General features: G+C 43.6%; 1 protein-coding gene across 2 annotated transcripts in view; it reads left to right on the top strand.

The window, feature by feature from the left end:
- The window catches only part of SLC66A2 (solute carrier family 66 member 2), a 108,023-nt gene that overhangs the window by 5,413 nt on the left and 79,907 nt on the right, over positions 1-22,703 (top strand). Inside the window, exons 3-4 of one of the 2 annotated variants that reach the window (XM_084618740.1) lie at positions 12,310-12,443; positions 17,499-17,552. In XM_084618740.1, coding sequence (XP_084474866.1) covers positions 12,310-12,443; positions 17,499-17,552 — 188 coding nt within the window. The remainder of the gene's footprint in view (positions 1-12,309; positions 12,444-17,498; positions 17,553-22,703) is intronic. The other variant, XM_084618741.1, reaches the window with a different exon arrangement.

Raw genomic sequence — 22,703 nt, 5'->3', positions numbered from 1 at the left:
TAGCTTTTGTTGTTCTTCTCTGAACTCCCTTGAGTTTGTCAATATCTTTCTGGAACTGTTGTTCCTGGAATTGAACACACTATTACAGGTGTACCAGAGAGAGACTCTTAGTGCACTTTTTTGTGATGTATTGCCTCTGAGCACATCCTCATAAATTGCACTGGCCTTTTTTGTATCTATATGACAATGCATACTGCTATCTAACTTTGTCTGCACCTTTAAGGCCTTCCAGAGTCACCCTCACGTTCAATATGTGCGTATCCCCACGTGACCAGCTTGCTTTTTTCCAGAACAAATCTAACTTATTTTTTGCTCATGATTCTATCATGATAATAGGGTTCAGTGCTAATGTAGTGTGCGTATTACCAACACACACACTCATGCCTGACTCCTGGTTCTTTCCTATCCCCCACAATCTCCGAAATTGTCTCCCCTGCTACTGCATGAAACCATGTATTCCCACGCACTGTGCCCACTGAACCTCCTCCATAACCCACTCCCGTAATCTGCCCCTCTTTTTTAATTTAAAAAATCAACTAGTTTTAAAACAGGAGGAGTGTGACCTTCCCCTTGCCCTCCAATCTGCAAATACTCACTTATCTCCATGAAATCTACTGTTAAGTGTTTCTACAGCTAAAGCTGGCATGGCAGGACTGTGATACTAACTCAGAAATTAGTACTAGCACTAAGGGCAAGAATCATGATCGTGCCTCTATTAGATACTACTACTTTTCAAGACTTCCCTTCCAGTTATTCCACTGCCAATGAAAGAGGAGATGGCTTTTTTTTATTTTTGAAGTTAAAGGACTCAATTTTTGCCCTCCTCTTGCCCTCTTTCCTGTAATTCTTCATTTAGGGTATTATCAAAGGCTGAGAACTTGCGTCTTCACGCAATGACAGTAGTGTGATTTCCTTAACTTTGTCTCTTCAGCATTGTGTTTCCCTTGCTAAAAGTGCCTCTTAAATTTTTCTTTTGAAGTGAGTTAAAAATAATTTTAACTTTTTCCAGAGTTTTCAGCACAGTTCTGTTCAAGCAGCAGGTTTGTTTCTGCACCAGGCCTTTGCTGAAAGGCAGTGTGAGAAGACCTGTACACAAGAAATAATAAATCTGTATTATTATAGACAATAATAGGCCTGATTCTGCTTTCCTGGTACATGTACAACTCTTATTAAAAATCACTAGGCATTTAGATGTGCAAGCTATAATGGTTGTGGACTAGCTGCGTCGCTGTCCCTTCTTTGGGTCTCATGAGTGCAACTCCTACAGGTGGCAGGCCTCACGCCTTTACCTCACCTGGGGTGGATTTCTGCAATTCACCCACTCTCAAACAAGGACATGGTTGACGCTCAGGGGCTGTAACCCATGTCTTTTGTCTCTCTCTATCCCAACCTGTCAGCGTCTCCCAGCTCACCTAATCGCCCTCTGCTTTTTCTAGGGTCTTTGAGGTTTTAGCTCTCCTTTGATCCCAGGCATAGCCTCTGGGAGGGTATCACATTCTAACCTAGATGGAGCCAGCTTTGTTATGGCTCCTCTGAAGCTGAGTACCTGAGACTGACTTATCTAAATCACTGTTTTATGGTTGTTATTTAGCACCCCTTTGCAGTCTCCTTTGACTTATCTCTGTGCGTGCAAGCAGGCAGCAATACACAATTGCTCTAGGAAACAGTCCTACACAGTTTTCATAAGGGATAGTACAGACATTTCCCCTATTTGTCACACGAGCATCTGACCCAGTATGTTGATTCTTAGAAATTACATATTAAGTCTTTGACCCTTTTTAATACGTCATCTTAAAAAAACCTTTGACTGTAACATTTTAGACCGAGTCTGGAACTTTCATCTGCAGATGCGATGAGCAACCTCCGCCCATTGGGAGTAGCTCACATATGACATGATTCATGTGACTCTCAACTTTTTGGGGTCCATGAGTGTGCTGCTGATGAAAATATCTGTGAGCACAAATGGAAAAAACGTAGTTGTGTGAATGTGCGTGACAGTTACTAGCAATTTGTGAAAAAACCTCTGCATTCTAAAAAATTCTCTTCTTCGTTAGCATTCTCATTAGCAAGCCAAGGCATCCCCTCCTCGTCTCTGAGTTAGGCTGTGATGGGTAGACAAGTAAAATCCTGTGTGACATTATGGAAAAGACTTCTATATGCTCACCTTTGGTTTGATGCTGAGGATGCTACTCACCTAGCAGGGTCAGTCAGATACACAGGAAAAGAAATAACCAATTATTTCTGTGGAGGGACCACAGTGTGTAGGGGAAAGGGTGGAGAGAAATTTCATTCAACACTGCTCACTAGAATACAGTTATTTTGTTGTAAAGTTCATAATGGGGTTTCCTGAGTTTGGTGTACAAAATGTTCTACAGACTGTTTAATATTAGCAGAACAAATACGTGGCCTACGCCAAGGAAAGGAAATTTGAAAAGATTTCTCTGAAGTAGATGGTAGGCGTTCTAGTTATATCTTAATAAGTAAGGTCAGCCAACAGTAGTCCTGCTTCCTGCTGTGCTCAGCAGGCTGGAGTCTTTTGAGTTGTGGTGCAGTCCTTTGTCTCATCAAATTGAGATGTACTAACTGCCATATATGGTTACCTGTGATTTCTTTAATTTTTTTTTGTAATTGCAGGATAAAGCACTGTAGCCTTTGCTCTACTAATTAAAAAATAGGAATGGTTGATAGACCAAGGCTGGTTTTCCTGAGCTGAAGTGCCCAAGATATGGGTTGGGGGAAACATGTGGATGAAGTCTCCTGAATAAAAGACCATTTTCCTTTATCTTAGCTTCCCATATTTGTTCTTTGTCAGCCAAAGAAACACTGAGCATGCAGCTGCAGTCAGTTTACTGCCTGGGTGTGTGTTAAAGTCCTGGTGGCAGATCCTTGGCTGGTGTAAATTGTCACAGCTCAGTTCGCTGCAGTGGAGTTCTGACAGTTTACACCAGTTGAGGATTATGCCCCTGATCCAGGGCCTACTAAGGTAAATGGAAAGATTCCTCCTGACTTTCAGAGGGCTTTGATTATGCAATATCTTGGATGCCTCTAGATGGGTTTAGGGATAAAGCTTCCTGTCAATTTGAATATTTATTTGTATTATCATAATATGGAGGAGCCCTAGTCATAGGCCAGGACTGCACTCTACAAACCCAGATCAAAAAGATGGTTTCTGCCCCCAGGAGCTTACAGTCTAAATATATGGCATGAGACAAGAGGTGGATACAGGCACATGGGGTAGTAAAGGGAAAAAAGAGACAATATTCGGAATCACAAGTTGCACCACATTTTTCTCCCCTAATAGTTCTAGCATATAGTTTTAGTGGGTCACTGTCCTGAAGCCACACAGCACTGCCAAAAAGCTTCAAGCCCTGGAGGAGTTCTCCAGCAATATGTTCACCTTAATTTAAAGCTGCTGAGACTGATTTAAGGGACCCTTCCAGTTTTGAATATCTGAAACTATTTTGAAAAAGTTCAGTGCAGACCTCAGCTTTCAGATTACTTTTTGAGCAAGTATATTCCACTTAACCTCATTTATTTTAATCAGAACAACAAGCCCTGGCCCAAACAAGTCTCTAACAAGATCTTGGGTTCACTGCTGCCTAGGATAGAGTGAGGTGTGTGTGTGTGTGTGTGTGTGTGTGTAAATAGTAATGCAGTTGTGCCTGGCAGTCCCAGTCATTGACCAGTACTCTGGTTGTGCAAGGTACTGTACAAACACAGATTGAAAAAAGATGGTCTCTGCCCCCAAAGAATTTACAGTCTAGCCTGCACAGTGTGAAGGGGAAAGGTAGGCAGCTGCAGTTATATCTGACCTTTCTCCACACTGGCTAGTCCTCGGCTCTGATAGTGGGTGATCTAGGGGCATCTACTGGCAGGACTGTTTGAGGGATGGGAGAAACTTCTGCTGCTTAGACTTTATTTTGGCTTTACTGATTAAAAAGAATTGCTGGTCACTAGTGTAAAGTGAAGGTGAGAAGATACTACTGACCAGCAAAGGAGTCCCCTAGTAGAGAGAATGCCATGGTAGGAGAGTGCAGTGCATAGAGCAGCTTTCCCATACTAATTGTTACTGAAATAGAAATGCCCACATGACTTCCTCTCTTCAATCACTAGCATTTTTCGGCAAACTTTATTTTGTACAGGAAGAATAAAATATAAATGTAGGTTTTAATATATTATTTTAAAATATATGTTCTGTGCCACACAAAATCTGGGGAGCTCACATATGGAGAAGCAGTTCTTAGCAGGCAGATCATATTCTGAAACTAGTTTTGTTTTCTCTTTTACACTTCCTGCTCACTACCATTGGGCTGCTGCATCAAGCTGTCGCCCATGAGCCTGATAGTTTGGGTTACACAGTGTCAGCCTGTAACCCAGCTTCCACCCTGCATTAGAATCTCTTAAGAAACCGCAGAGGATCTTGACCTGGGCTTTAAATGCTATAGTAGGTTAGCGTATTAAGCTTTCAAATCCAAAGACTTGCATTCAAACCCAGCTTGGCTGCTAGTGAAGTTAAGGTTAGTCTCTGCCAACTCCTTGCTTTTTAGATCACAAAACTGGTAGACAGTGTGGCTTGTCTCCACACAATCTGCAGTTTCTGTCAAGGTAGGCCCAGGACTGGAATAACAGGATTGTTGCAAGAAGATGGAGGTGCGTTGGTAGAGTTATTCAGACAAACTCATGGTGACTAGTCAGTTTGTCTGGCTCTAGCCCAGTTCAGCCTCTCAGTTTTATGAACACTAACAGTTAAGATTATTTTAAACAGAAAATATTACTGGTATTTAAAGAAAGTTGTATATGTTCAAAAAACCAGAACTCTTTACTGTGATAGTTTAAAATATTGTATAAGTAGACAGGGAAACTACTTCGAGGTCTGACATTGGACACCCCAAATACTGTAAATGTCACAGTTGTTTAGCTATATAATAGTTACCAGCCAGAAACTTGGAAAGAAAGAACAACAATAAAAAAAAATGCTTCAATCCTGTATTCCTCTTTCCCTGAGCCCCAGTTAGTACCCTAAGGATCCCTCCTACTTTTATGAACAGCTTCTTTACTGTTCCCACCCTCAAGCCCTGCTTTAGCGAAAATATTCACCACCTTTGGCAGGTGGGGAGAGAAGGGTTGAATGCTGCTTCTGAAACATCTAGAATAGTCACTGCTTAGCAACACGAGGCTCTTCTCCACTTCCAGTCCCTGTCACCTCCCCAGCCCATTTGGGAATGGAGAGGTAATAGAATCTTAAATTTGGATCCCCCATGTCCTGGTGTGATGCTTTTGCCAGGCTGGCTCCTGAAGCATAATTTCAAATACAAACTGGCGTGTACATGATGCTTTCCCCATGTTAATGTCCATTATGTTGACCAAAATAGGAGCTGTTTGCTTTCAAGTTGTTTAGAATAGAACACCGTATCTAGAAGAATTTCACTTGAAGTGCGTTGGCTAGGCAGAATCATAGAATGAAAGTTTATGTAGTGCAACTTTTGTCCTGTGTGTGCTGGAGTTGGTTAAATTCTCATATGTTGTTTGAAGTGGCTATGGAAACCTTGCCATGTATGTTCAGTCCCAGGTGAACTCTCTTGTGTAGTGTTTTTTTTCCCCTTCCATCTTATATCTAAAGTGCTAGATGACTCAGAAGGTTGATAATACAGCTTTCCATCGCTGATCTGATTACTAGTTCTAATGTGCCACTAGCTTATGATATACTTGGGGCACCTCAGAGACTAACCAATTTATTTGAGCATGAGCTTTTGTGAGCTACAGCTCACTTCATCGGATGCATACTGTGGAAAGTGTAGGAGATCTTTTTATATACACACAAAGCATGAAACAATACCTCCTCCCACCCCACTCTCCTGCTGGTAATAGCTTATCTAAAGTGACCACTCTCCTTACAATGTGTATGATAATCAAGGTGGGCCATTTCCAGCACAAATCCAGGGTTTAACAAGAACGTCTGAGGGGGAGGGGGGTTAGGAAAAAACCAGGGGAAATAGGTTACCTTGCATAATGACTTAGCCACTCCCAGTGTCTATTCAAGCCTAAGTTAATTGTATCCAATTTGCAAATGAATTCCAATTCAACAGTCTCTCCCTGGAGTCTGGATTTGAAGTTTTTTTGTTGTAATATCGCAACTTTCATGTCTGTAATCGCGTGACCAGAGAGATTGAAGTGTTCTCCGACTGGTTTATGAATGTTATAATTCTTGACATCTGATTTGTGTCCATTTATTCTTTTACAAAGAGACTGTCCAGTTTGACCAATGTACATGGCAGAGGGGCATTGCTGGCACATGATGGCATATGTCACATTGGTGGATGTGCAGGTGAATGAGCCTCTGATAGTGTGGCTGATGTTATTAGGCCCTTTGATGGTGTCCCCTGAATAGATATGTGGGCATAGTTGTCAACGGGCTTTGTTGCAAGGATAGGTTCCTGGGTTAGTGGATCTGTTGTGTGGTATGTGGTTGCTGGTGAGTATTTGCTTCAGGTTGGGGGGCTGTCTGTAGGCAAGGACTGGCCTGTCTCCCAAGATTTGTGAGAGTGTTGGGTCATCCTTCAGGATAGGTTGTAGATCCTTAATAATGCGTTGGAGGGGTTTTAGTTGGGGGCTGAAGGTGATGGCTAGTGGCGTTCTGTTATTTTCTTTGTTAGGCCTGTCCTGTAGTAGGTGACTTCTGGGAACTCTTCTGGCTCTATCAATCTGTTTCTTCACTGCCGCAGGTGGGTATTGTAGTTGTAAGAATGCTTGATAGAGATCTTGTAGGTGTTTGTCTCTGTCTGAGGGGTTGGAGCAAATGCGGTTGTATCGCAGAGCTTGGCTGTAGACGATGGATTGTGTGGTGTGGTCAGGGTGAAAGCTGGAGGCATATAGGTAGGAATAGCGGTCAGTAGGTTTCCGGTATAGGGTGATGTTTACGTGACCATCGTTTATTAGCACTGTAGTGTCCAGGAAGTGGATCTCTTGTGTGGACTGGACCAGGCTGAGGTTGATGGTGAGATGGAAATTGTTGAAATCATGGTGGAATTCCTCAAGGGCTTCTTTTCCATGGGTCCAGATGATGAAGATGTCATCAATATAGCGCAAGTAGAGTAGGGGCGTTAGGGGACAAGAGCTGAGGAAGCATTGTTCTAAGTCAGCCATAAAAATGTTGGCATACTGTGGGGCCATGCGGGTACCCATAGCAGTGCCGCTGATCTGAAGGTATACATTGTCCCCAAATGTAAAATAGTTATGGGTAAGGACAAAGTTCATCCACCAGGTTAGCCGTGACATTATCGGGGATAGTGTTCTTGACGGCTTGTAGTCCATCTTTGTGTGGAATGTTGGTGTAGAGGGCTTCTACATCCATAGTGGCCAGGATGGTGTTATCAGGAAGATCGCCGATGGATTGTAGTTTCCTCAGGAATTCAGTGGTGTCTCGAAGGTAGCTGGGAGTGCTGGTAGCATAGGGCCTGAGGAGGGAGTCTACAAAGCCAGACAATCCTGCTGTCAGGGTGCCAATGCCTGAGATGATGGTGTGCCCAGGATTTCCAGGTTTATGGATCTTGGGTAGTAGATAGAATATCCCAGGTCGGTGTTCCAGGGGTGTGTCTGTGCGGATTTGACCTTGTGCTTTTTCAGGGAGTTTCTTGAGCAAATGCTGTAGTTTCTTTTGGTAACTCTCAGTGGGATCAGAGGGTAATGGCTTGTAGAAAGTGGCATTGGAGAGCTGCCGAGCAGCCTCTTGTTCATATTCCGACCTATTCATGATGACAACAGCACCTCCTTTGTCAGCCTTTTTGATTATGATGTCAGAGTTGTTTCTGAGGCTGTGGATGGCATTGTGTTCCACACGGCTGAGGTTATGGGGCAAGTGATGCTGCTTTTCCACAATTTCGGCCCGTGCACATCAGCGGAAGCACTCTATGTAGAAGTCCAGTCTGCTGTTTCGACCTTCAGGAGGAGTCCACCTAGAATCCTTCTTTTTGTAGTGTTGGTAGGGAGGTCTCTGTGGATTAGTATGTTGTTCAGAGGTATGTTGGAAATATTCCTTGAGTCGGAGACGTCGAAAATAGGATTCTAGGTCACCACAGAACTGTATCATGTTCATGGGGGTGGAGGGGCAGAAGGAGAGGCCCCGAGCTAGACAGCTGCTTCTGCTGGGCTGATAATGTTAACAGTATTGCTGGGTGGGTTGAGGGAACCATTGCTGTGGCCCCTTGTGGCGTGTAGTAGTTTAGAAAGTTTAGTGTCCTTTTTCTTTTGTGGAGAAGCAAAGTGTGTGTTGTAAATGGCTTGTCTAGTTTTAGTAAAGTCCAGCCACGAGGAAGTTTGTGTGGAAGGTTGTTTTTTTATGAGAGTATCCATGAGAGTATCCCTCTGCCATGTACATTGGTCAAACTGGACAGTCTCTACGTAAAAGAATAAATGGACACAAATCAGATGTCAAGAATTATAACATTCATAAACCAGTCGGAGAACACTTCAATCTCTCTGGTCACGCGATTACAGACATGAAAGTTGCTATATTACAACAAAAAAACTTCAAATCCAAACTCCAGTGAGAAACTGTTGAATTGGAATTCATTTGCAAATTGGATACAATTAACTTAGGCTTGAATAGAGACTGGGAGTGGCTAAGTCATTATGCAAGGTAACCTATTTCCCCTTGTTTTTTCCTACCCCCCCCCCCAAGACGTTCTTGTTAAACCCTGGATTTGTGCTGGAAATGGCCCACCTTGAGTATCATAGACGTTGTAAGGAGAGTGATCACTTTAGATAAGCTATTACCAGCAGGAGAGTGGGGTGGGAGGAGGTATTTTTTCATGCTTTGTGTGTATAAAAGATCTTCTACACTTTCCACAGTATGCATCCGATGAAGTGAGCTGTAGCTCACGAAAGCTTATGCTCAAATAAATTGGTTAGTCTCTAAGGTGCCACAAGTCCTCCTTTTCTTTTTGCGAATACAGACTAACATGGCTGTTACTCTGAAACCTAGCTTATGATGGTTGTAAATTGTTTTATAGCTGATAGCTGGTAGCCTGAGGCAATTAGCTTGTTTCTGTTTGTCTTATTGGGATCCTGGAATCGTTTCTGTTTGTAGTAGGCAGATATCTGCCTAACAGTTGATATTGTTGGCAGCACTCTCAACAAATGTACCAAGGAGTGAATAAGCCAGTAGAGACTCTATGGGCTCCCTCTGGGTCAGGCTGGAAGAACATTAGTGTGGCAGTAAGGGGAAACTAGTACCAGTACTGTCCATGCTGTCCCTATCCTGTGAATAAATAAACTTCAGCACCAGCTGCCAGTGTAGTCCTAAATTAGCTCTTATAAAAATGGACTTGTAATGGGGATAAGTACAGTATTTCATACACCTACAGTAGAGGACTTTCGGTAATAGTTGCTAACAGTGGGACAGATTCTCTCCTCTCTTTCCTGGATGAAAGCAGTGGACTGAGTTAGTTCCTCAGTTTTGAAGCCTCCAGCAAAATAATTAATATGGGCTCTTTGGTTGTCAGGTCCGAGATCTGCTGTGTAACACTCCCAAGCTCCTCTGTCATGGCAGCATGGATTTGGCTCAGTAATGTGTCCAGAACTTGTGTGTTTATCTGCTAGCCCCTAGCTCCACCCCTAATAGAGACATTCTCTTACGACATAGGTTCCCCACTTCTTCTATGTATCATGGCCATGTTAACGGGATAAATAACTTGAGGACCCTTGGGAATCCGGCTTTTGCCACAGAGCTGTGTGTGATGCTCCTCTCACTACACCCATGGAGCTCTGGGTCATGGTCAGTGCAATGCAAACTGTCCCTTGTGGACTCTATACATCAGGTTCCCCTGAAACTGCAGATGCAGCAGCATTTGCTGAGTTTGCCCTGGCAAGGAGCAGGGGCACAGACTGGGGAGTAATGGCAACTCTGCTTTGCTCCACTCCATCCTCTTTCTTCCTGACTCAATGGAAACCTGACCTGAGTTCTCTGCGGATGAGAGGGGAGTTTGTACACTTGGCTGCATCATCTCCCCACCCGCAGCAACCCTCCAAATTTGTTAATGCTGACCCTACCATGGTATGGTCTACTGCGGTGTCACCCTTCCCCTCCCCCCAGGGTATTAGTTGCCTTGTTGCAGCCATGTAGACAAGAGCCATAGGCCACTGGTATCCAAGGAGACATTGTGCGGGCTCGTGGTTTCATAATGGATGGCCCCAGCTCTGTGGCACTAGGCAGTTAGGGCCCCCCCTTGGCCAGTTCCCTGGGGATGGTCTGTTCCATTGGGGACAAACCTGGCCACCCACAAAAGGAAAAGTTCCAAGAAAACTCAGCAAGTCCAGAATCAAGGACTTTCCAGTTTCTCCCCACTACTGGGCATCACCCGCATGGGGGCCGATTTGACCCCATAACAACAAAACTTGAGTCTCCCTAAAGACTCTAGTGGAAGTAAAGAACTCCTTCAGTATTCATACAATGCAAGGGCTTACTGGCAAATATGCTTGGTACTGTCTGAGTGTCTCGTTGACTAGATCAGAGCTCTATTTTGAAAGAAACCCAAGTTAAAGTATTATATCCAGACTCTTGCGCCCTGGTGTATGGGAGACCTTGCACCGTACTCTCATACATACTAACGGCTCATTATACATACTATACTTTACATTTGCCAGAGCTTTGTAAAACATTAATTAAACAAATCATCACCCTACTCCTGTAAGTGTTGTCTCCTGTCTTCTTAGCTGATGGCAGCACAATGTTTGTGGGGTGATGAGGCAGTGGCCTGGGTGACTATTTTGTGGGTGTATTTGGAGTGGCAGATAGGAAATGTGGCCCAGAATTACAGAGCGAGTGAAAGCACACTGTTTAGTTCCCCAAATTGCTTCCTTGAAGCAATAAGAATTTCTGAGGCATACACCCTAGCAAGGTTGTTTGAGCTGAGAGAGAGGTCACAATCATGTGCCCAGAGCCTTTCTACAATAAATCGAATATATTTTGCACCAGATCTGTATGGGAAAGGCTTTTCCTCTCTTCCTTCCCTTTTCACAAAAAATAAGGCTTTTCCTCTCTTCCTTCCCTTTTCACAAAACCCTACTTTTGTTTGCTTATTGGTGATGTCTGTTGGGTATTATACTGAGCTCTCCTATGTGTAATGCGGGAAGAGGAACTTGGATAGCAGCCAATCCTCACTGAAGAGTCTTGCATTAGATTCTATCATAGAAAACAATCATGGACGATGGACTCTTCATTAAGTATTGGCTACTATACAAGTTCCTCTTCCCGCATTACATGTAGGAGAGGTCAGTAATTCCCGCCAGACAGCATCAATAAGCAAACATAAATTAAATTGGGGGAGGCAGGGGAGAAAACATTTTCCGTTCAGGTTTCCACATCTCTGAACAATCAAGTAGCTGTTTCCTGAAACTTTGGAGTTCATTTCCCTAAGCATGGTCCAAATTAGTCCAAATGAGATTGCAGTATGCCCCAAAAGTGATGTCTCTCTCTTCTCCCAGACTTCTGGAGTGGTGGGAGTGCAGTAAGAGCGGGTGTTTGTAGGTTTGTTGGGGCACTGTTGGATTAAACATCATAGATTGGTAGTTGTGGTTTTTTGGGGAATGGGATGGTATGGGCTTATGATTTAATGTAATGTATTTTAAAATTATATTTAGGGAACTTAGTATATAGTGCAGGAGTTCTTTACTTAACAGTGTCTTCACTTAATAGAGGAAAGAAATGTATGTCTCATGCTAATGCAATGTAGTTCTTTATCCCCTTCTAGTGACTAGACCAGGTTTGCAAGTCTGCCTCTTCATTCAAGCTAATGGGCCTGGTCCTTTAGCTCAGGCAACAGAAACTCATGCTTTTAGATCCAGAGTTCCCAGGTGTCCGATCCAGGGGCATTACTACAAGCATAGGCACCAACTTCTAGTTTTCCCCAGGGGAGCTCCACACCCACTGTGCCCCCGCCCACCGCTCTCCGCCCTCCCGTAAGCCCCTCCCCCAGCTGGCAAACAGCAGTTTGGCAGTGCCTCTAATTAGCTCGTTGGGGTTTCACTAGCTGTGGCTGGTGGGTGCTGAGCACCCACTATTTTTTTCCATGGGTGATCCAGCCCCAGAGCACCCACAGAGTCGGCGCCTATGGCTACAAGTGCAAGTGGAATATGGTTGGGTTACATGCAGCTAGATCTCTGTTAGAGTAATTCTTCTCTTCAGCTTTGCAAATTTGTCAGTTATGGCGATTGTTAAGGATACAATCGTTAAACACCTAAATAGGATTGAAGGTAATTGGGTATAAAGATCATCATCTTGAGATGTTTATATATTTTTATCTTACTTTTTAGGTTTGGAAGGCATTTTGAGTCCCCTCTTCTGTGGCAAAGCATTATCATGATCATTACTATGTTACTGATGCTGAAACTATGCACTGAAGTACGTGTGTCAAATGAACTGAACATAAAACGTCGCTCCTTTTCAGGTTGGTAACAGTAATTTTGCAGAGTGAAATCTTCCTATATTAATTTCTAAAAATGTCTTATACTGTCATTGGGTTGAGTGAAATTTTTTTGTATGTGGTGCAAACCATTGTCTCTTGGAGATCCAACCCAGCACTTTCTGAATGGCCTGTTTAACATTATTTCCTTCCATATGAGTATTTTTAAAATGGGTCTTAGTTCAGTCTGGAAAATAAGAGTTCTCTTTAATATTTTATGTCAAACCCTAGAAAGTAGTGGAAGTCATGCTACTCTGCCAGCCTTGATGATGCTAAGATCTACAGTTTTCACTGTGCTTTTCTGCCAAGTCTCTATATTACAGAAGCACTTGTCACTGGCCAGTGTCAGAAGCCATATCTTGCTATTGCCAATGCTGTGTCTTGCTTGCACATAAAATATTTTATTTCTTGTTACCACATTTGCTGTCAAAATAGGGAGTGATGGTGTGTCACTATTACAGGTTTATCGAAGTGTACGTATTGTACAACACTTCCTATGGTCTTGCCGTCCTTTTTTTTGTGTGTGGAAATTTCCAGTCTGGGCCAGAATATCATTTGTTGTTAATCTAAGGCAGTGATACTCAGATCTCTGTGGTTCAGGAGCCATTTTAGCGATCAGCGTTACACAAAAGAGCCATAGTAGTATGAATTCATTGTTTCATTTTCTCTCTCTCTGTCTTATTTATTATTAATATTTATTCTCATAGCAAAATGACTGAAAAAGTATTTTACAGTTGGTTAATAACATAGTAAAAGCATCCTGAGTGGTTGATAACTTAAATTTGTTAATAATTAAATCACAGTGTTTTAATATCATGTGCTGCAAAGAGCCACAAGAGACACATTAAAGAGCCACTCCCGAGCCTCAGTCTGAGTATCACTGATCAGCAGTGGGGTAATGTGCTTTATGGCTGTAAAGCGCACTAGCATGCTGGGCATGAATTAGTCTGTGTAGACCCTGCTGGTGCGCTTTAATGTGATATTGTTTGAAATGGTACTACGGTAAAGCGCACTAGGGAGCCTTCAGTGTGCGCCAGCAGGGTCTTAGGGGACCAATTAATGTACAGCATGTTGGTGTGCTTCAGAAATAACATCCCTATAGAGGGCATTATACCCCACCATGTAGACAAACTCAAATCATTTTGTTAAAAAAGACATAACTTTATGGCAACTCTCTTCCAGTTTGGAAATGTAACAATTGCTGACCTCTGGTTTTGTTGTTTGACTTGTATGTTCCCTGTTTTTATGTTTCTCCTGCTGCTGCTGGGCTATAAAACTGTTGGCTTCTTTTCATTTGTTTTGCCAATATGGACATATAATTTGCGCTCTTGATCTGTTTTCTTCCTTCTCTTACCCTAAAAACTAAGGGCTTGATCCAGCTCCAAATTGCTGCAGCCTTTCCAGGCAGAGGGAGCCCTACAGGGCTATGGTGCTGGATCTGCAGCAGGGTTATTTATTTAATAGAACGATAGGCCTGCTCTGCAAACCTATTCCCACTCAGTGGTTTCTGTGGAGTGTGCTGTGAAGCTGCCCAGGTAAAGTGAGATCATGAAGAACGTTCGCTCATCTGCAACTCTCAATACTCTGACCCATCCATTTTTCTCCTCTACAGTCTGAGGCTGCATTGTCTGCAAGATTTATCACAGGCTGGGAAAATGAGTGACTTTAGATCTGGTCTCATTTAGCAGAGATTTAAAAACTGGATGTATTGGGAGGGGAACAGCCAGCTCTTTGCCTCTAGATACCTGTTGGTTGGGAGCAGAGGGCTTCCTCTTCAGATTGCCCTTTGTGGGGTTAAGGGGGTAAGTCTTTAAGCCAGATTGTCCTCTTTCCCCCTCACGCCTTCTCTAGCAGGCTGCCTCAATACATGTCGGTGGATGCATATCCAATTCAGTTTCAGCCACAATCTTTTTTTGATTTAATGACTGGCATTCAGTCACCTAGTGAAAGAATTGGGTTCTTCACCAGCCTGTAAGGTAACTTGCAGAGCATACTCAGTGTTATGCCATATCATTTCCCAAGAACCAATTTTCCATATATTCACTAAAGAGAACAATTTTGCCTGTTGTTTTGGGCCTTCCCTCTTTTTTTTGCAGCACGAAGCTCACTGTACTTTATGCAAACTTTTGTTATTAGAACCGCACGGTGCAACTAAATGTCTCTCCTGGCTTTCATACATGCGATTAACTTCTAAGTGATGGGAAGGTTAAACCAGTGATATTTTCATATAAGAAAGATGTACAAGTTGAAAAAGTATTAATGCTGAGGATCTTGTGATTCACTGTCGGAAGTAATGTACTGTCTTGAAACTAATGTTTGTGCTATTTACCATTCTGGGCATACATACATAGTTCAGGAGAGGAAGAATGATCTTGTGGGTGAAGCACAGGAGCTGGGAATCCGATGACCTGCGTTCCTAAACCTGACTCTCCCATGGTTTTCCCATCTGATCCTGAGTTTTCTCTGTACCTAGTTTTCTCCATATCTCACGCAGATGGTGGGAAGCTAAATTTCAGTTTGATGCTTTTGAGATCCCTGGATGGAAGGCGCTAGGTTATGGATTGCAGTATCCGAATAATAAGATCAATATCACTATGTTTTTGTATTTAAATCTTTCTACCCATTCCTTCTTCCAGCCTCTTTCCTAATACCTCTACAACATAATTCAGATTAAAAAGTGAGCCTGTCCTCGCTCTGTCTTCATTCTCGCGGAGGCCTTATATTTCGTTCTAATAATCCTGGTGCACATTTGACCAGTGAGTCTTGAGTTGTCCAGGAGTAGCATGTTGTTTTTTTTTTCTATTCCGCCAAATAATCCCTGCTAAATAACTAGTTCACGAGGAAGCCAATCTTTTTCTTAGCTTCCAAAGCAATAACAAGGTCTCTCTCCTAATCCAGAGGACAGCTTTTGTGAGCTCAAGCAAGTTATGCTAAGTCCTCTGGCTTGAAGTACATTTTAGTGTTTAGTTAACCGTGTATCCACAAAGCCATTTAATGTGAATAGTGTACAGTTCTGGCACTTCCATTTATGTGGGAATCTTTTGCAACTTTAAAAGTTCACTCCCCTTGGACTGGCTTGACTGTCTCCTTGGAGAGTCTCCGCCCTGGCCGGGTATTAGGGAGACTTATTTTCTCCACTTTAAAAAAACAACCCCCCCTCCCCCACCACCAGGAAATGATTTCCCCCCTTACCCCTGCTCCCCCAGAGCTTCTAGGAAAGATTTGTTTTCTCATGCATACATTTTGTTATCCTTTATTTACAGGCATTAACCAAGAGGAGATTACAGCCCAAAACAGTCAAACACTTGCTGAAAATAGGCTTCAGAAAACATTTTTTTTTGGTTTTTGTTTTAAATCCTCAGTAATAGGATAATTCTCTCTCAAATGGAAGAACATGATCAAACTGTGCGGTGACACCTAGTGTTGGGATGAGGCAGACCCTAGATAGTGCCAGCAAGCCCTCCTTTTCTTTTGTCTCTTTCTTAATTCCATTTTGATCATATCGTGACTTTTTATTTGTGGATATCCTGACACCATTGTAGTGGTAACAACAGCCCTCCACAGCTGAGTTTAAATTGGTGTCTGCAGTAGCAGTGTACTGTATAGATGTCTCCTTCAGTACAGAATGGCTCAAGGTTGGATTTATTTGTTTATTTTTAATCTCTCTCCTTGTACAAATCTGCTTAGCAGTGAGAGTCCTGTTGTATACCACAGTGCAACTATGCTGGAAGGCCAAGATGTTGAAAAGTGACCTGTTGATTTTGGGTACGTCAATTCTGAGGCATCCGAGTTGAGACTGTTTAAAGGGGCCTGATGGTCAGGCAATATCCAAGCAACCATCCTCTGAAAATCATGTTCCTGTTAAAATGGCTCAAGCTGGGTACCCAAAGGTAGAGGCAGCTAAAATTACCAGTCATTTTTTGAAAATCTTGGCAGAGTAGTAGAACCATCCTAGATACAGCTAGGGCCAATGTAATGCAGAGATTTGTTTCCTCCCCTACCCCCCCACCCCAAATCTTGATTATGCCCCAAGAACCTTTGCCCTGGTGTGTGGGTAACTGCCAGGCACCCCTAAATATTCTAACTTTGCTTACAACCAGTGGGGAGTTTGTCATGGGGATGGTCTATTCTGTTGGTGTGATGCCTTAAGTTTATTTTGCCTAACCCTAAAGCCACCCTTGCTGTGTAATTATTTGTATTCCTGTAGTGCTTAGGGGCCAAGGAGCATGGGGGCTCCATTACTGCTTCAGTTTATTTCTTTCTGTCATTTAATTTTGGACCTTGTCTTCCCTCAAACTGATGCTATCTTAACTTATTTTTACAACTTGTCCCTTACTTTAACACCGTGTTCCCTTGAAGAGCTTTATTAAGAGCACTGGCAATAGTCTTGGGTAGTATGTGGTTTTCATATGGAATTCAGGCTTACAGAGGAAGGTTTGGATCAGATTAAATGGTTCAGCATATGGAACACTTGAAGTGGTGATTTGGTCTCTGTCTTTGTTAATGCGAGTGGCCAAACCTGCAGCTAAACTGTTAAACCAGTTGGAAGTGTTGTAGAAAAGGGTTTCCTCCAGAACGTGAGGCAGCCCTATCCTGTTTTATTTCTTTATTTGTTCCTACATGATTCTTTCCTGAAAGTCTCTCCCATCTTCACATTTAACTCAGGCACAGGAATAAAAATAAGCAATTTAAGCTTTCTCTCACTGAAAAGTTTATAAATATTTGTACATTGCTTTGAAGAGGGTTACATGTTACACTGTCTCTATTCTCTCCTCTCCTTTATTATTTTATTTTAAATTGCTGTTATTTCTCACAGTGAGGCCATCAGTGATTTCCTTCCCCTTTATCCCTCCCTAAAATCTTGGGAAAAATCCTATAGACAGCATGGAAACTAAAACTTTTTGCATGTTTTTTTAATCAGCAAGATATGTACTAATTAAGCTTAAAATAAAACAACCTAAAAGACCATCTACTGTATTGACTCAGATTAGTTTGTTTTGTCTTTTCGTCCTCTCTTCTCAATTTATTTTTCTTATGTAGCTGCAGATAGTAAAGATGAAGAAATCAAAGCACCTCCAAAGAGATCCTATCTGGGTATGTACTGTACAAACCCACGCTGCATGAGGTTGCCATCTGAAACATAATTCATGCTTTGCTACTTTTTGTTTTGTGTGTTTGGTTTTTTCCTTTTTTGTCATTTTAGAAATGATTGCATGATGGCCGTTTCTACAGAGAATGTTTATGCTATCTTTTCTTCAGATACTAACATCTATCTGTTTTGCAGTTTTAACTTTCATAGAGGAAAAGATGCTTTCAGTTCCGTTCCAGAAACCATTTTTTTTTCTGGAGGTAATTGAATTGTCGTTTCATCCCATCATTCTTCTCAATTGTATTTTGATCTTTTTCCTGCCCCATTAGAGAAACAAAACAGTATTTATATAATAGAAATTATTAACCAGCATGACCTACGTGGGGATCTTCTCACCTCACCAAAATAGGAACTTTTCTTCTTTCTGTTTCCCACACAGTCCCCCAGAAAGGCAAGACTGTGTGAAGCAAGCTATAAAAAAAAAATATGGGAGCAGCTTTCAGCCAGGAGAAATGTTAGCTGCTCACACAGCAACACAGCAAATAAGGATTTCCCTATAGCCTCTCAAGTTCAGCAAAATGAAAATGGCTTACAACAACGTTTATTTATGAAGCTTTTCTGTCCCATCCCTCATTTTCAGCAGGGCATCCTCTGTATTGCGATTGGGAGCGGAGAGGGATTTATAGCCCCATACACACTTTGAAGGCCCCCCGTCACCATCTAGATTCATGTTTTTGGAATCCATTCTGAGATTTTGAATGTTCTTTAGCTAGACAGAGAGATTGAGAAATATGATGTGCACCCTGCCTTTGTGTCATTTCCAGCTCTTAGAAGCCTGAAGATTCAGAGACCATGGCGGTATCTTAGCCAGGTTACCTTAGTTTAAAGAGTTTAGATACCACTTTATACAAGGTCTCAGATATCTCTAAACACAGAAGTTGCACCAATTTAGCATAAGTTGTTTGTTAAACCTATTTAGTTTGGTGCATTCTTCCCATGTAGACACTCTCTTATTTTGGAGCAAGAGGACCCTTTTTCAATTTTGGTTCAGAACTCTTGTTCCAGAATAAGAGTACCTAAATCGGGTTTTGAATCAGTATTACTGAATCTGTTTGTAAATGTAATCAATTTGGTGTTTGGCTTGTATGTAGACAAACCCTGACAGAGACGGAAACATTTCTATATGGTGGTGCAATGCAGAGCACTTTCCTTAGGCCATTGGATCAGTCCTGTGTATCGGCTGATCTTTAATGGAGCATGTATTCAAGAAATGCAATTGTCCTCTTATTTTTTTTTCAATCGGAAAAATCCAGATTTCATAACATTCATAGAATCATAAAATATCAGGGTTGGAAGGGACCTCAGGAGGTCATCTAGTCCAACCCCCTGCTCAAAGCAGGACCAATCCCCAATTAAATCATCTCAGCCAGGGCTTTGTCAAGCCTGACCTTAAAAACTTCTAAGGAAGGAGATTCTACCACCTCCCCAGGTAACGCATTCCAGTGTTTCACCACCCTCCTAGTGAAAAAGTTTTTCCTAATATCCAACCTAAACCTCCCCCACTGCAACTTGAGACCATTACTCCTTGTCCTGTCCTCTTCTACCACTGAGAATAGTCTAGAACCATCCTCTCTGGAACCACCTCTCAGGTAGTTGAAAGCAGCTATCAAATCCCCCCTCATTCTTCTCTTCTGCAGACTAAACAATCCCAGTTCCCTCAGCCTCTCCTCATAAGTCATGTGTTCCAGACCCCTAATCATTTTTGTTGCCCTTCGCTGGACTCTCTCCAATTTATCCACATCCTTCTTGTAGTGTGGGGCCCAAAACTGGACACAGTACTCCAGATGAGGCCTCACCAATGTCGAATAGAGGGGAACGATCATGTCCCTCGATCTGCTCGCTATGCCCCTACTTATACATCCCAAAATGCCATTGGCCTTCTTGGCAACAAGGGCACACTGCTGACTCATATCCAGCTTCTTGTCCACTGTCACCCCTAGGTCCTTTTCCGCAGAACTGCTGCCTAGCCATTCGGTCCCTAGTCTGTAGCTGTGCATTGGGTTCTTCCGTCCTAAGTGCAGGACCCTGCACTTATCCTTATTGAACCTCATCAGATTTCTTTTGGCCCAATCCTCCAATTTGTCTAGGTCCCTCTGTATCCTATCCCTGCCCTCCAGCGTATCTACCACTCCTCCCAGTTTAGTATCATCCGCAAATTTGCTGAGAGTGCAATCCACACCATCCTCCAGATCATTTATGAAGATATTGAACAAAACCGGCCCCAGGACCAACCCCTGGGGTACTCCACTTGACACCGGCTGCCAACTAGACATGGAGCCATTGATCACTACCCGTTGAGCCTGACAATCTAGCCAACTTTCTACCCACCTTATAGTGCATTCATCCAGCCCATACTTCTTTAACTTGCTGACAAGAATACTATGGGAGACCGTGTCAAAGCTTTACTAAAGTCAAGAAACAATACATCCACTGCTTTCCCTTCATCCACAGAACCAATAATCTCATCATAGAAGGCGATTAGATTAGTCAGGCATGACCTTCCCTTGGTGAATCCATGCTGACTGTTCCTGATCACTTTCCTCTCATGTAAGTGCTTCAGGAGTGATTCCTTGAGGACCTGCTCCATGATTTTTCCAGGGACTGAGGTGAAGCTGACTGGCCTGTAGTTCCCAGGATGCTCCTTCTTCCCTTTTTTAAAGATTGGCACTACATTAGCCTTTTTCCAGTCATCCGGGACTTCCCCCGTTCTCCACGAGTTTTCAAAGATAATGGCCAATGGCTCTGCAATCACAGCCGCTAATTCCTTTAGCACTCTGGGATGCAACTGGTCCGGCCCCATGGACTTGTGCACGTCCAGCTTTTCTAAATAGTCCCTAACCACCTCTTTCTCCACAGAGGGCTGGCCATCTCTTCCCCATTTTGTGATGCCCAGCGCAGCAGTCTGGGAGCTGACCTTGTTAGTGAAGACAGAGGCACAAAAAGCATTGAGTACATTAGCTTTTTCCACATCCTCTGTCACTAGGTTGCCTCCCTCATTCAGTAAGGGGCCCACACTTTCCTTGGCTTTCTTCTTGTTGCCAACATACCTGAAGAAACCCTTCTTCTTACTCTTGACATCTCTTGCTAGCTGCAGCTCCAGGTGCGATTTGGCCCTCCTTATTTCATTCTTACATGCCTGAGCAATATTTTTATACTCTTCCCTGGTCATATGTCCAACCTTCCACTTCTTGTAAGCTTCTTTTTTATGTTTAAGATCCGCTAGGATTTCACCGTTAAACCAAGCTGGTCGCCTGCCATATTTACTATTCTTTCAACTCATTGGGATGGTTTGTCCCTGTAACCTCAAAAGGGATTCCTTGAAATACAGCCAGCTCTCCTGGACTCCTTTCCCCTTCATGTTAGTCCCCCAGGGGATCCTACCCATCCGTTCCCTGAGGGAGTCGAAGTCTGCTTTCCTGAAGTCCAGGGTCCGTATCCTGCTGCTTACCTTTCTTCCCTGTGTCAGGATCCTGAACTCAACCAACTCATGGTCACTGCCTCCCAGATTCCCGTCCACTTTTGCTTCCCCCACTAATTCTTCCCGGTTTGTGAGCAGCAGGTCAAGATAAGCTCCCCCCACCAGTTGGCTCCTCTAGCACTTGCACCAGGAAATTGTCCCCTACGCTTTCCAAAAACTTCCTGGATTGTCTATGCACCGCTGTATTGCTCTCCCAGCAGATATCAGGACGATTAAAGTCGCCCATGAGAACCAGGGCGTGCGATCTAGTAGCTTCTGCGAGTTGCTGGAAGAAAGCCTCATCTACCTCATCCCCCTGGTCCGGTGGTCTATAGCAGACACCCACCACTACATCACTCTTGTTGCTCACACTTCTAAACTTAATCCAGAGACACTCAGGTTTTTCTGCAGTTTCGTACCGGAGCTCTGAGCAGTCATACTGCTCCCTTACATACAGTGCTACTCCCCCACCTTTTCTGCCCTGCCTGTCCTTCCTGAACAGTTTATAACCATCCATGACAGTACTCCAGTCATGTGAGTTATCCCACCAAGTCTCTGTTATTCCAATCACGTCATAATTCCTTGACATCACCAGGACCTCCAGTTCTCCCTGCTTGTTTCCAAGGCTTTGTGCATTCGTGTATAAGCACTTGAGATAACCTGCTGATTGCCCCTCATTCTCAGTATGAGGCAGGAGCCCTCCCCTCACAGACGTTCCTGCCTGTGCTTCCTCCCGGTATCCCGCTTTCCCACTTACCTCAGGGCTTTGGTCTCCTTCCCCCGGTGAACCTAGTTTAAAGCCCTCCTCACTAGGTTAGCCAGCCTGCTCGCAAAGATGCTCTTCCCTCTCTTCGTAAGATGGAGCCCGTCTCTGCCCAGCACTCCTCCTTCATGGAACACCATCCCATGGTCAAAGAATCCAAAGCCTTCTCTCCGACACCACCTGCGTAGCCATTCGTTGACTTCCACGATTCAACGGTCCCTGCCCCGGCCTTTTCCTTCTACGGGGAGGATGGACGAGAACACCACTTGCGCCTCAAACTCCTTTATCCTTCTTCCCAGAGCCACGTAGTCCGCAGTGATCCACTCAAGGTCATTCTTGGCAGTATCATTGGTGCCCACGTGGAGAAGCAGGAAGGGGTAGCGATCCGAGGGCTTGATGAGTCTCGGCAGTCTCTCCGTCACATCGCGAAACTTAGCCCTTGGCAAGCAGCAGACTTCTTGGTTTTCCCGGTCAGGGCAGCAGATAGATGACTCAGTCCCCCAGAGGAGAGAGTCCCTGACCACCACCACCCGCCTCCTTCTCTTGGGAGTGGTGGTCGTGGAACCCCCCATCTCAGGACAGTGCATCTCATGCCTTCCAACCAGCGGAGTCTCCTTCTGCTTTCTCCCCCCAGACATATCATCTGGTCCACTCTCCGCAAAGGTACCTGTGGAGAGAACATGAAAGCGGTTAGTTACCTGTCCGCGTTGCTGGAACCCGGACATTTTTCCTTCTTCTTCTGGAGGTCACATGTTGCCAAGCTTCTTCACGGGCCTCTTGGCTCCGCTGTGCAACCTGCTCTAAAACTTTAGAGCTTTGTGCCCGTAGAAGCATATCCTGACTTTTATCCAGAAAATCCTCAGTTTCTCGTATGCA

Source organism: Lepidochelys olivacea (genome assembly GCF_965140295.1).
Source record: "Lepidochelys olivacea isolate rLepOli2 genome assembly, chromosome: 2".
Classification (NCBI taxonomy): domain Eukaryota; kingdom Metazoa; phylum Chordata; order Testudines; family Cheloniidae; genus Lepidochelys; species Lepidochelys olivacea.
This window is presented reverse-complemented; position numbering and strand designations above follow the sequence as displayed.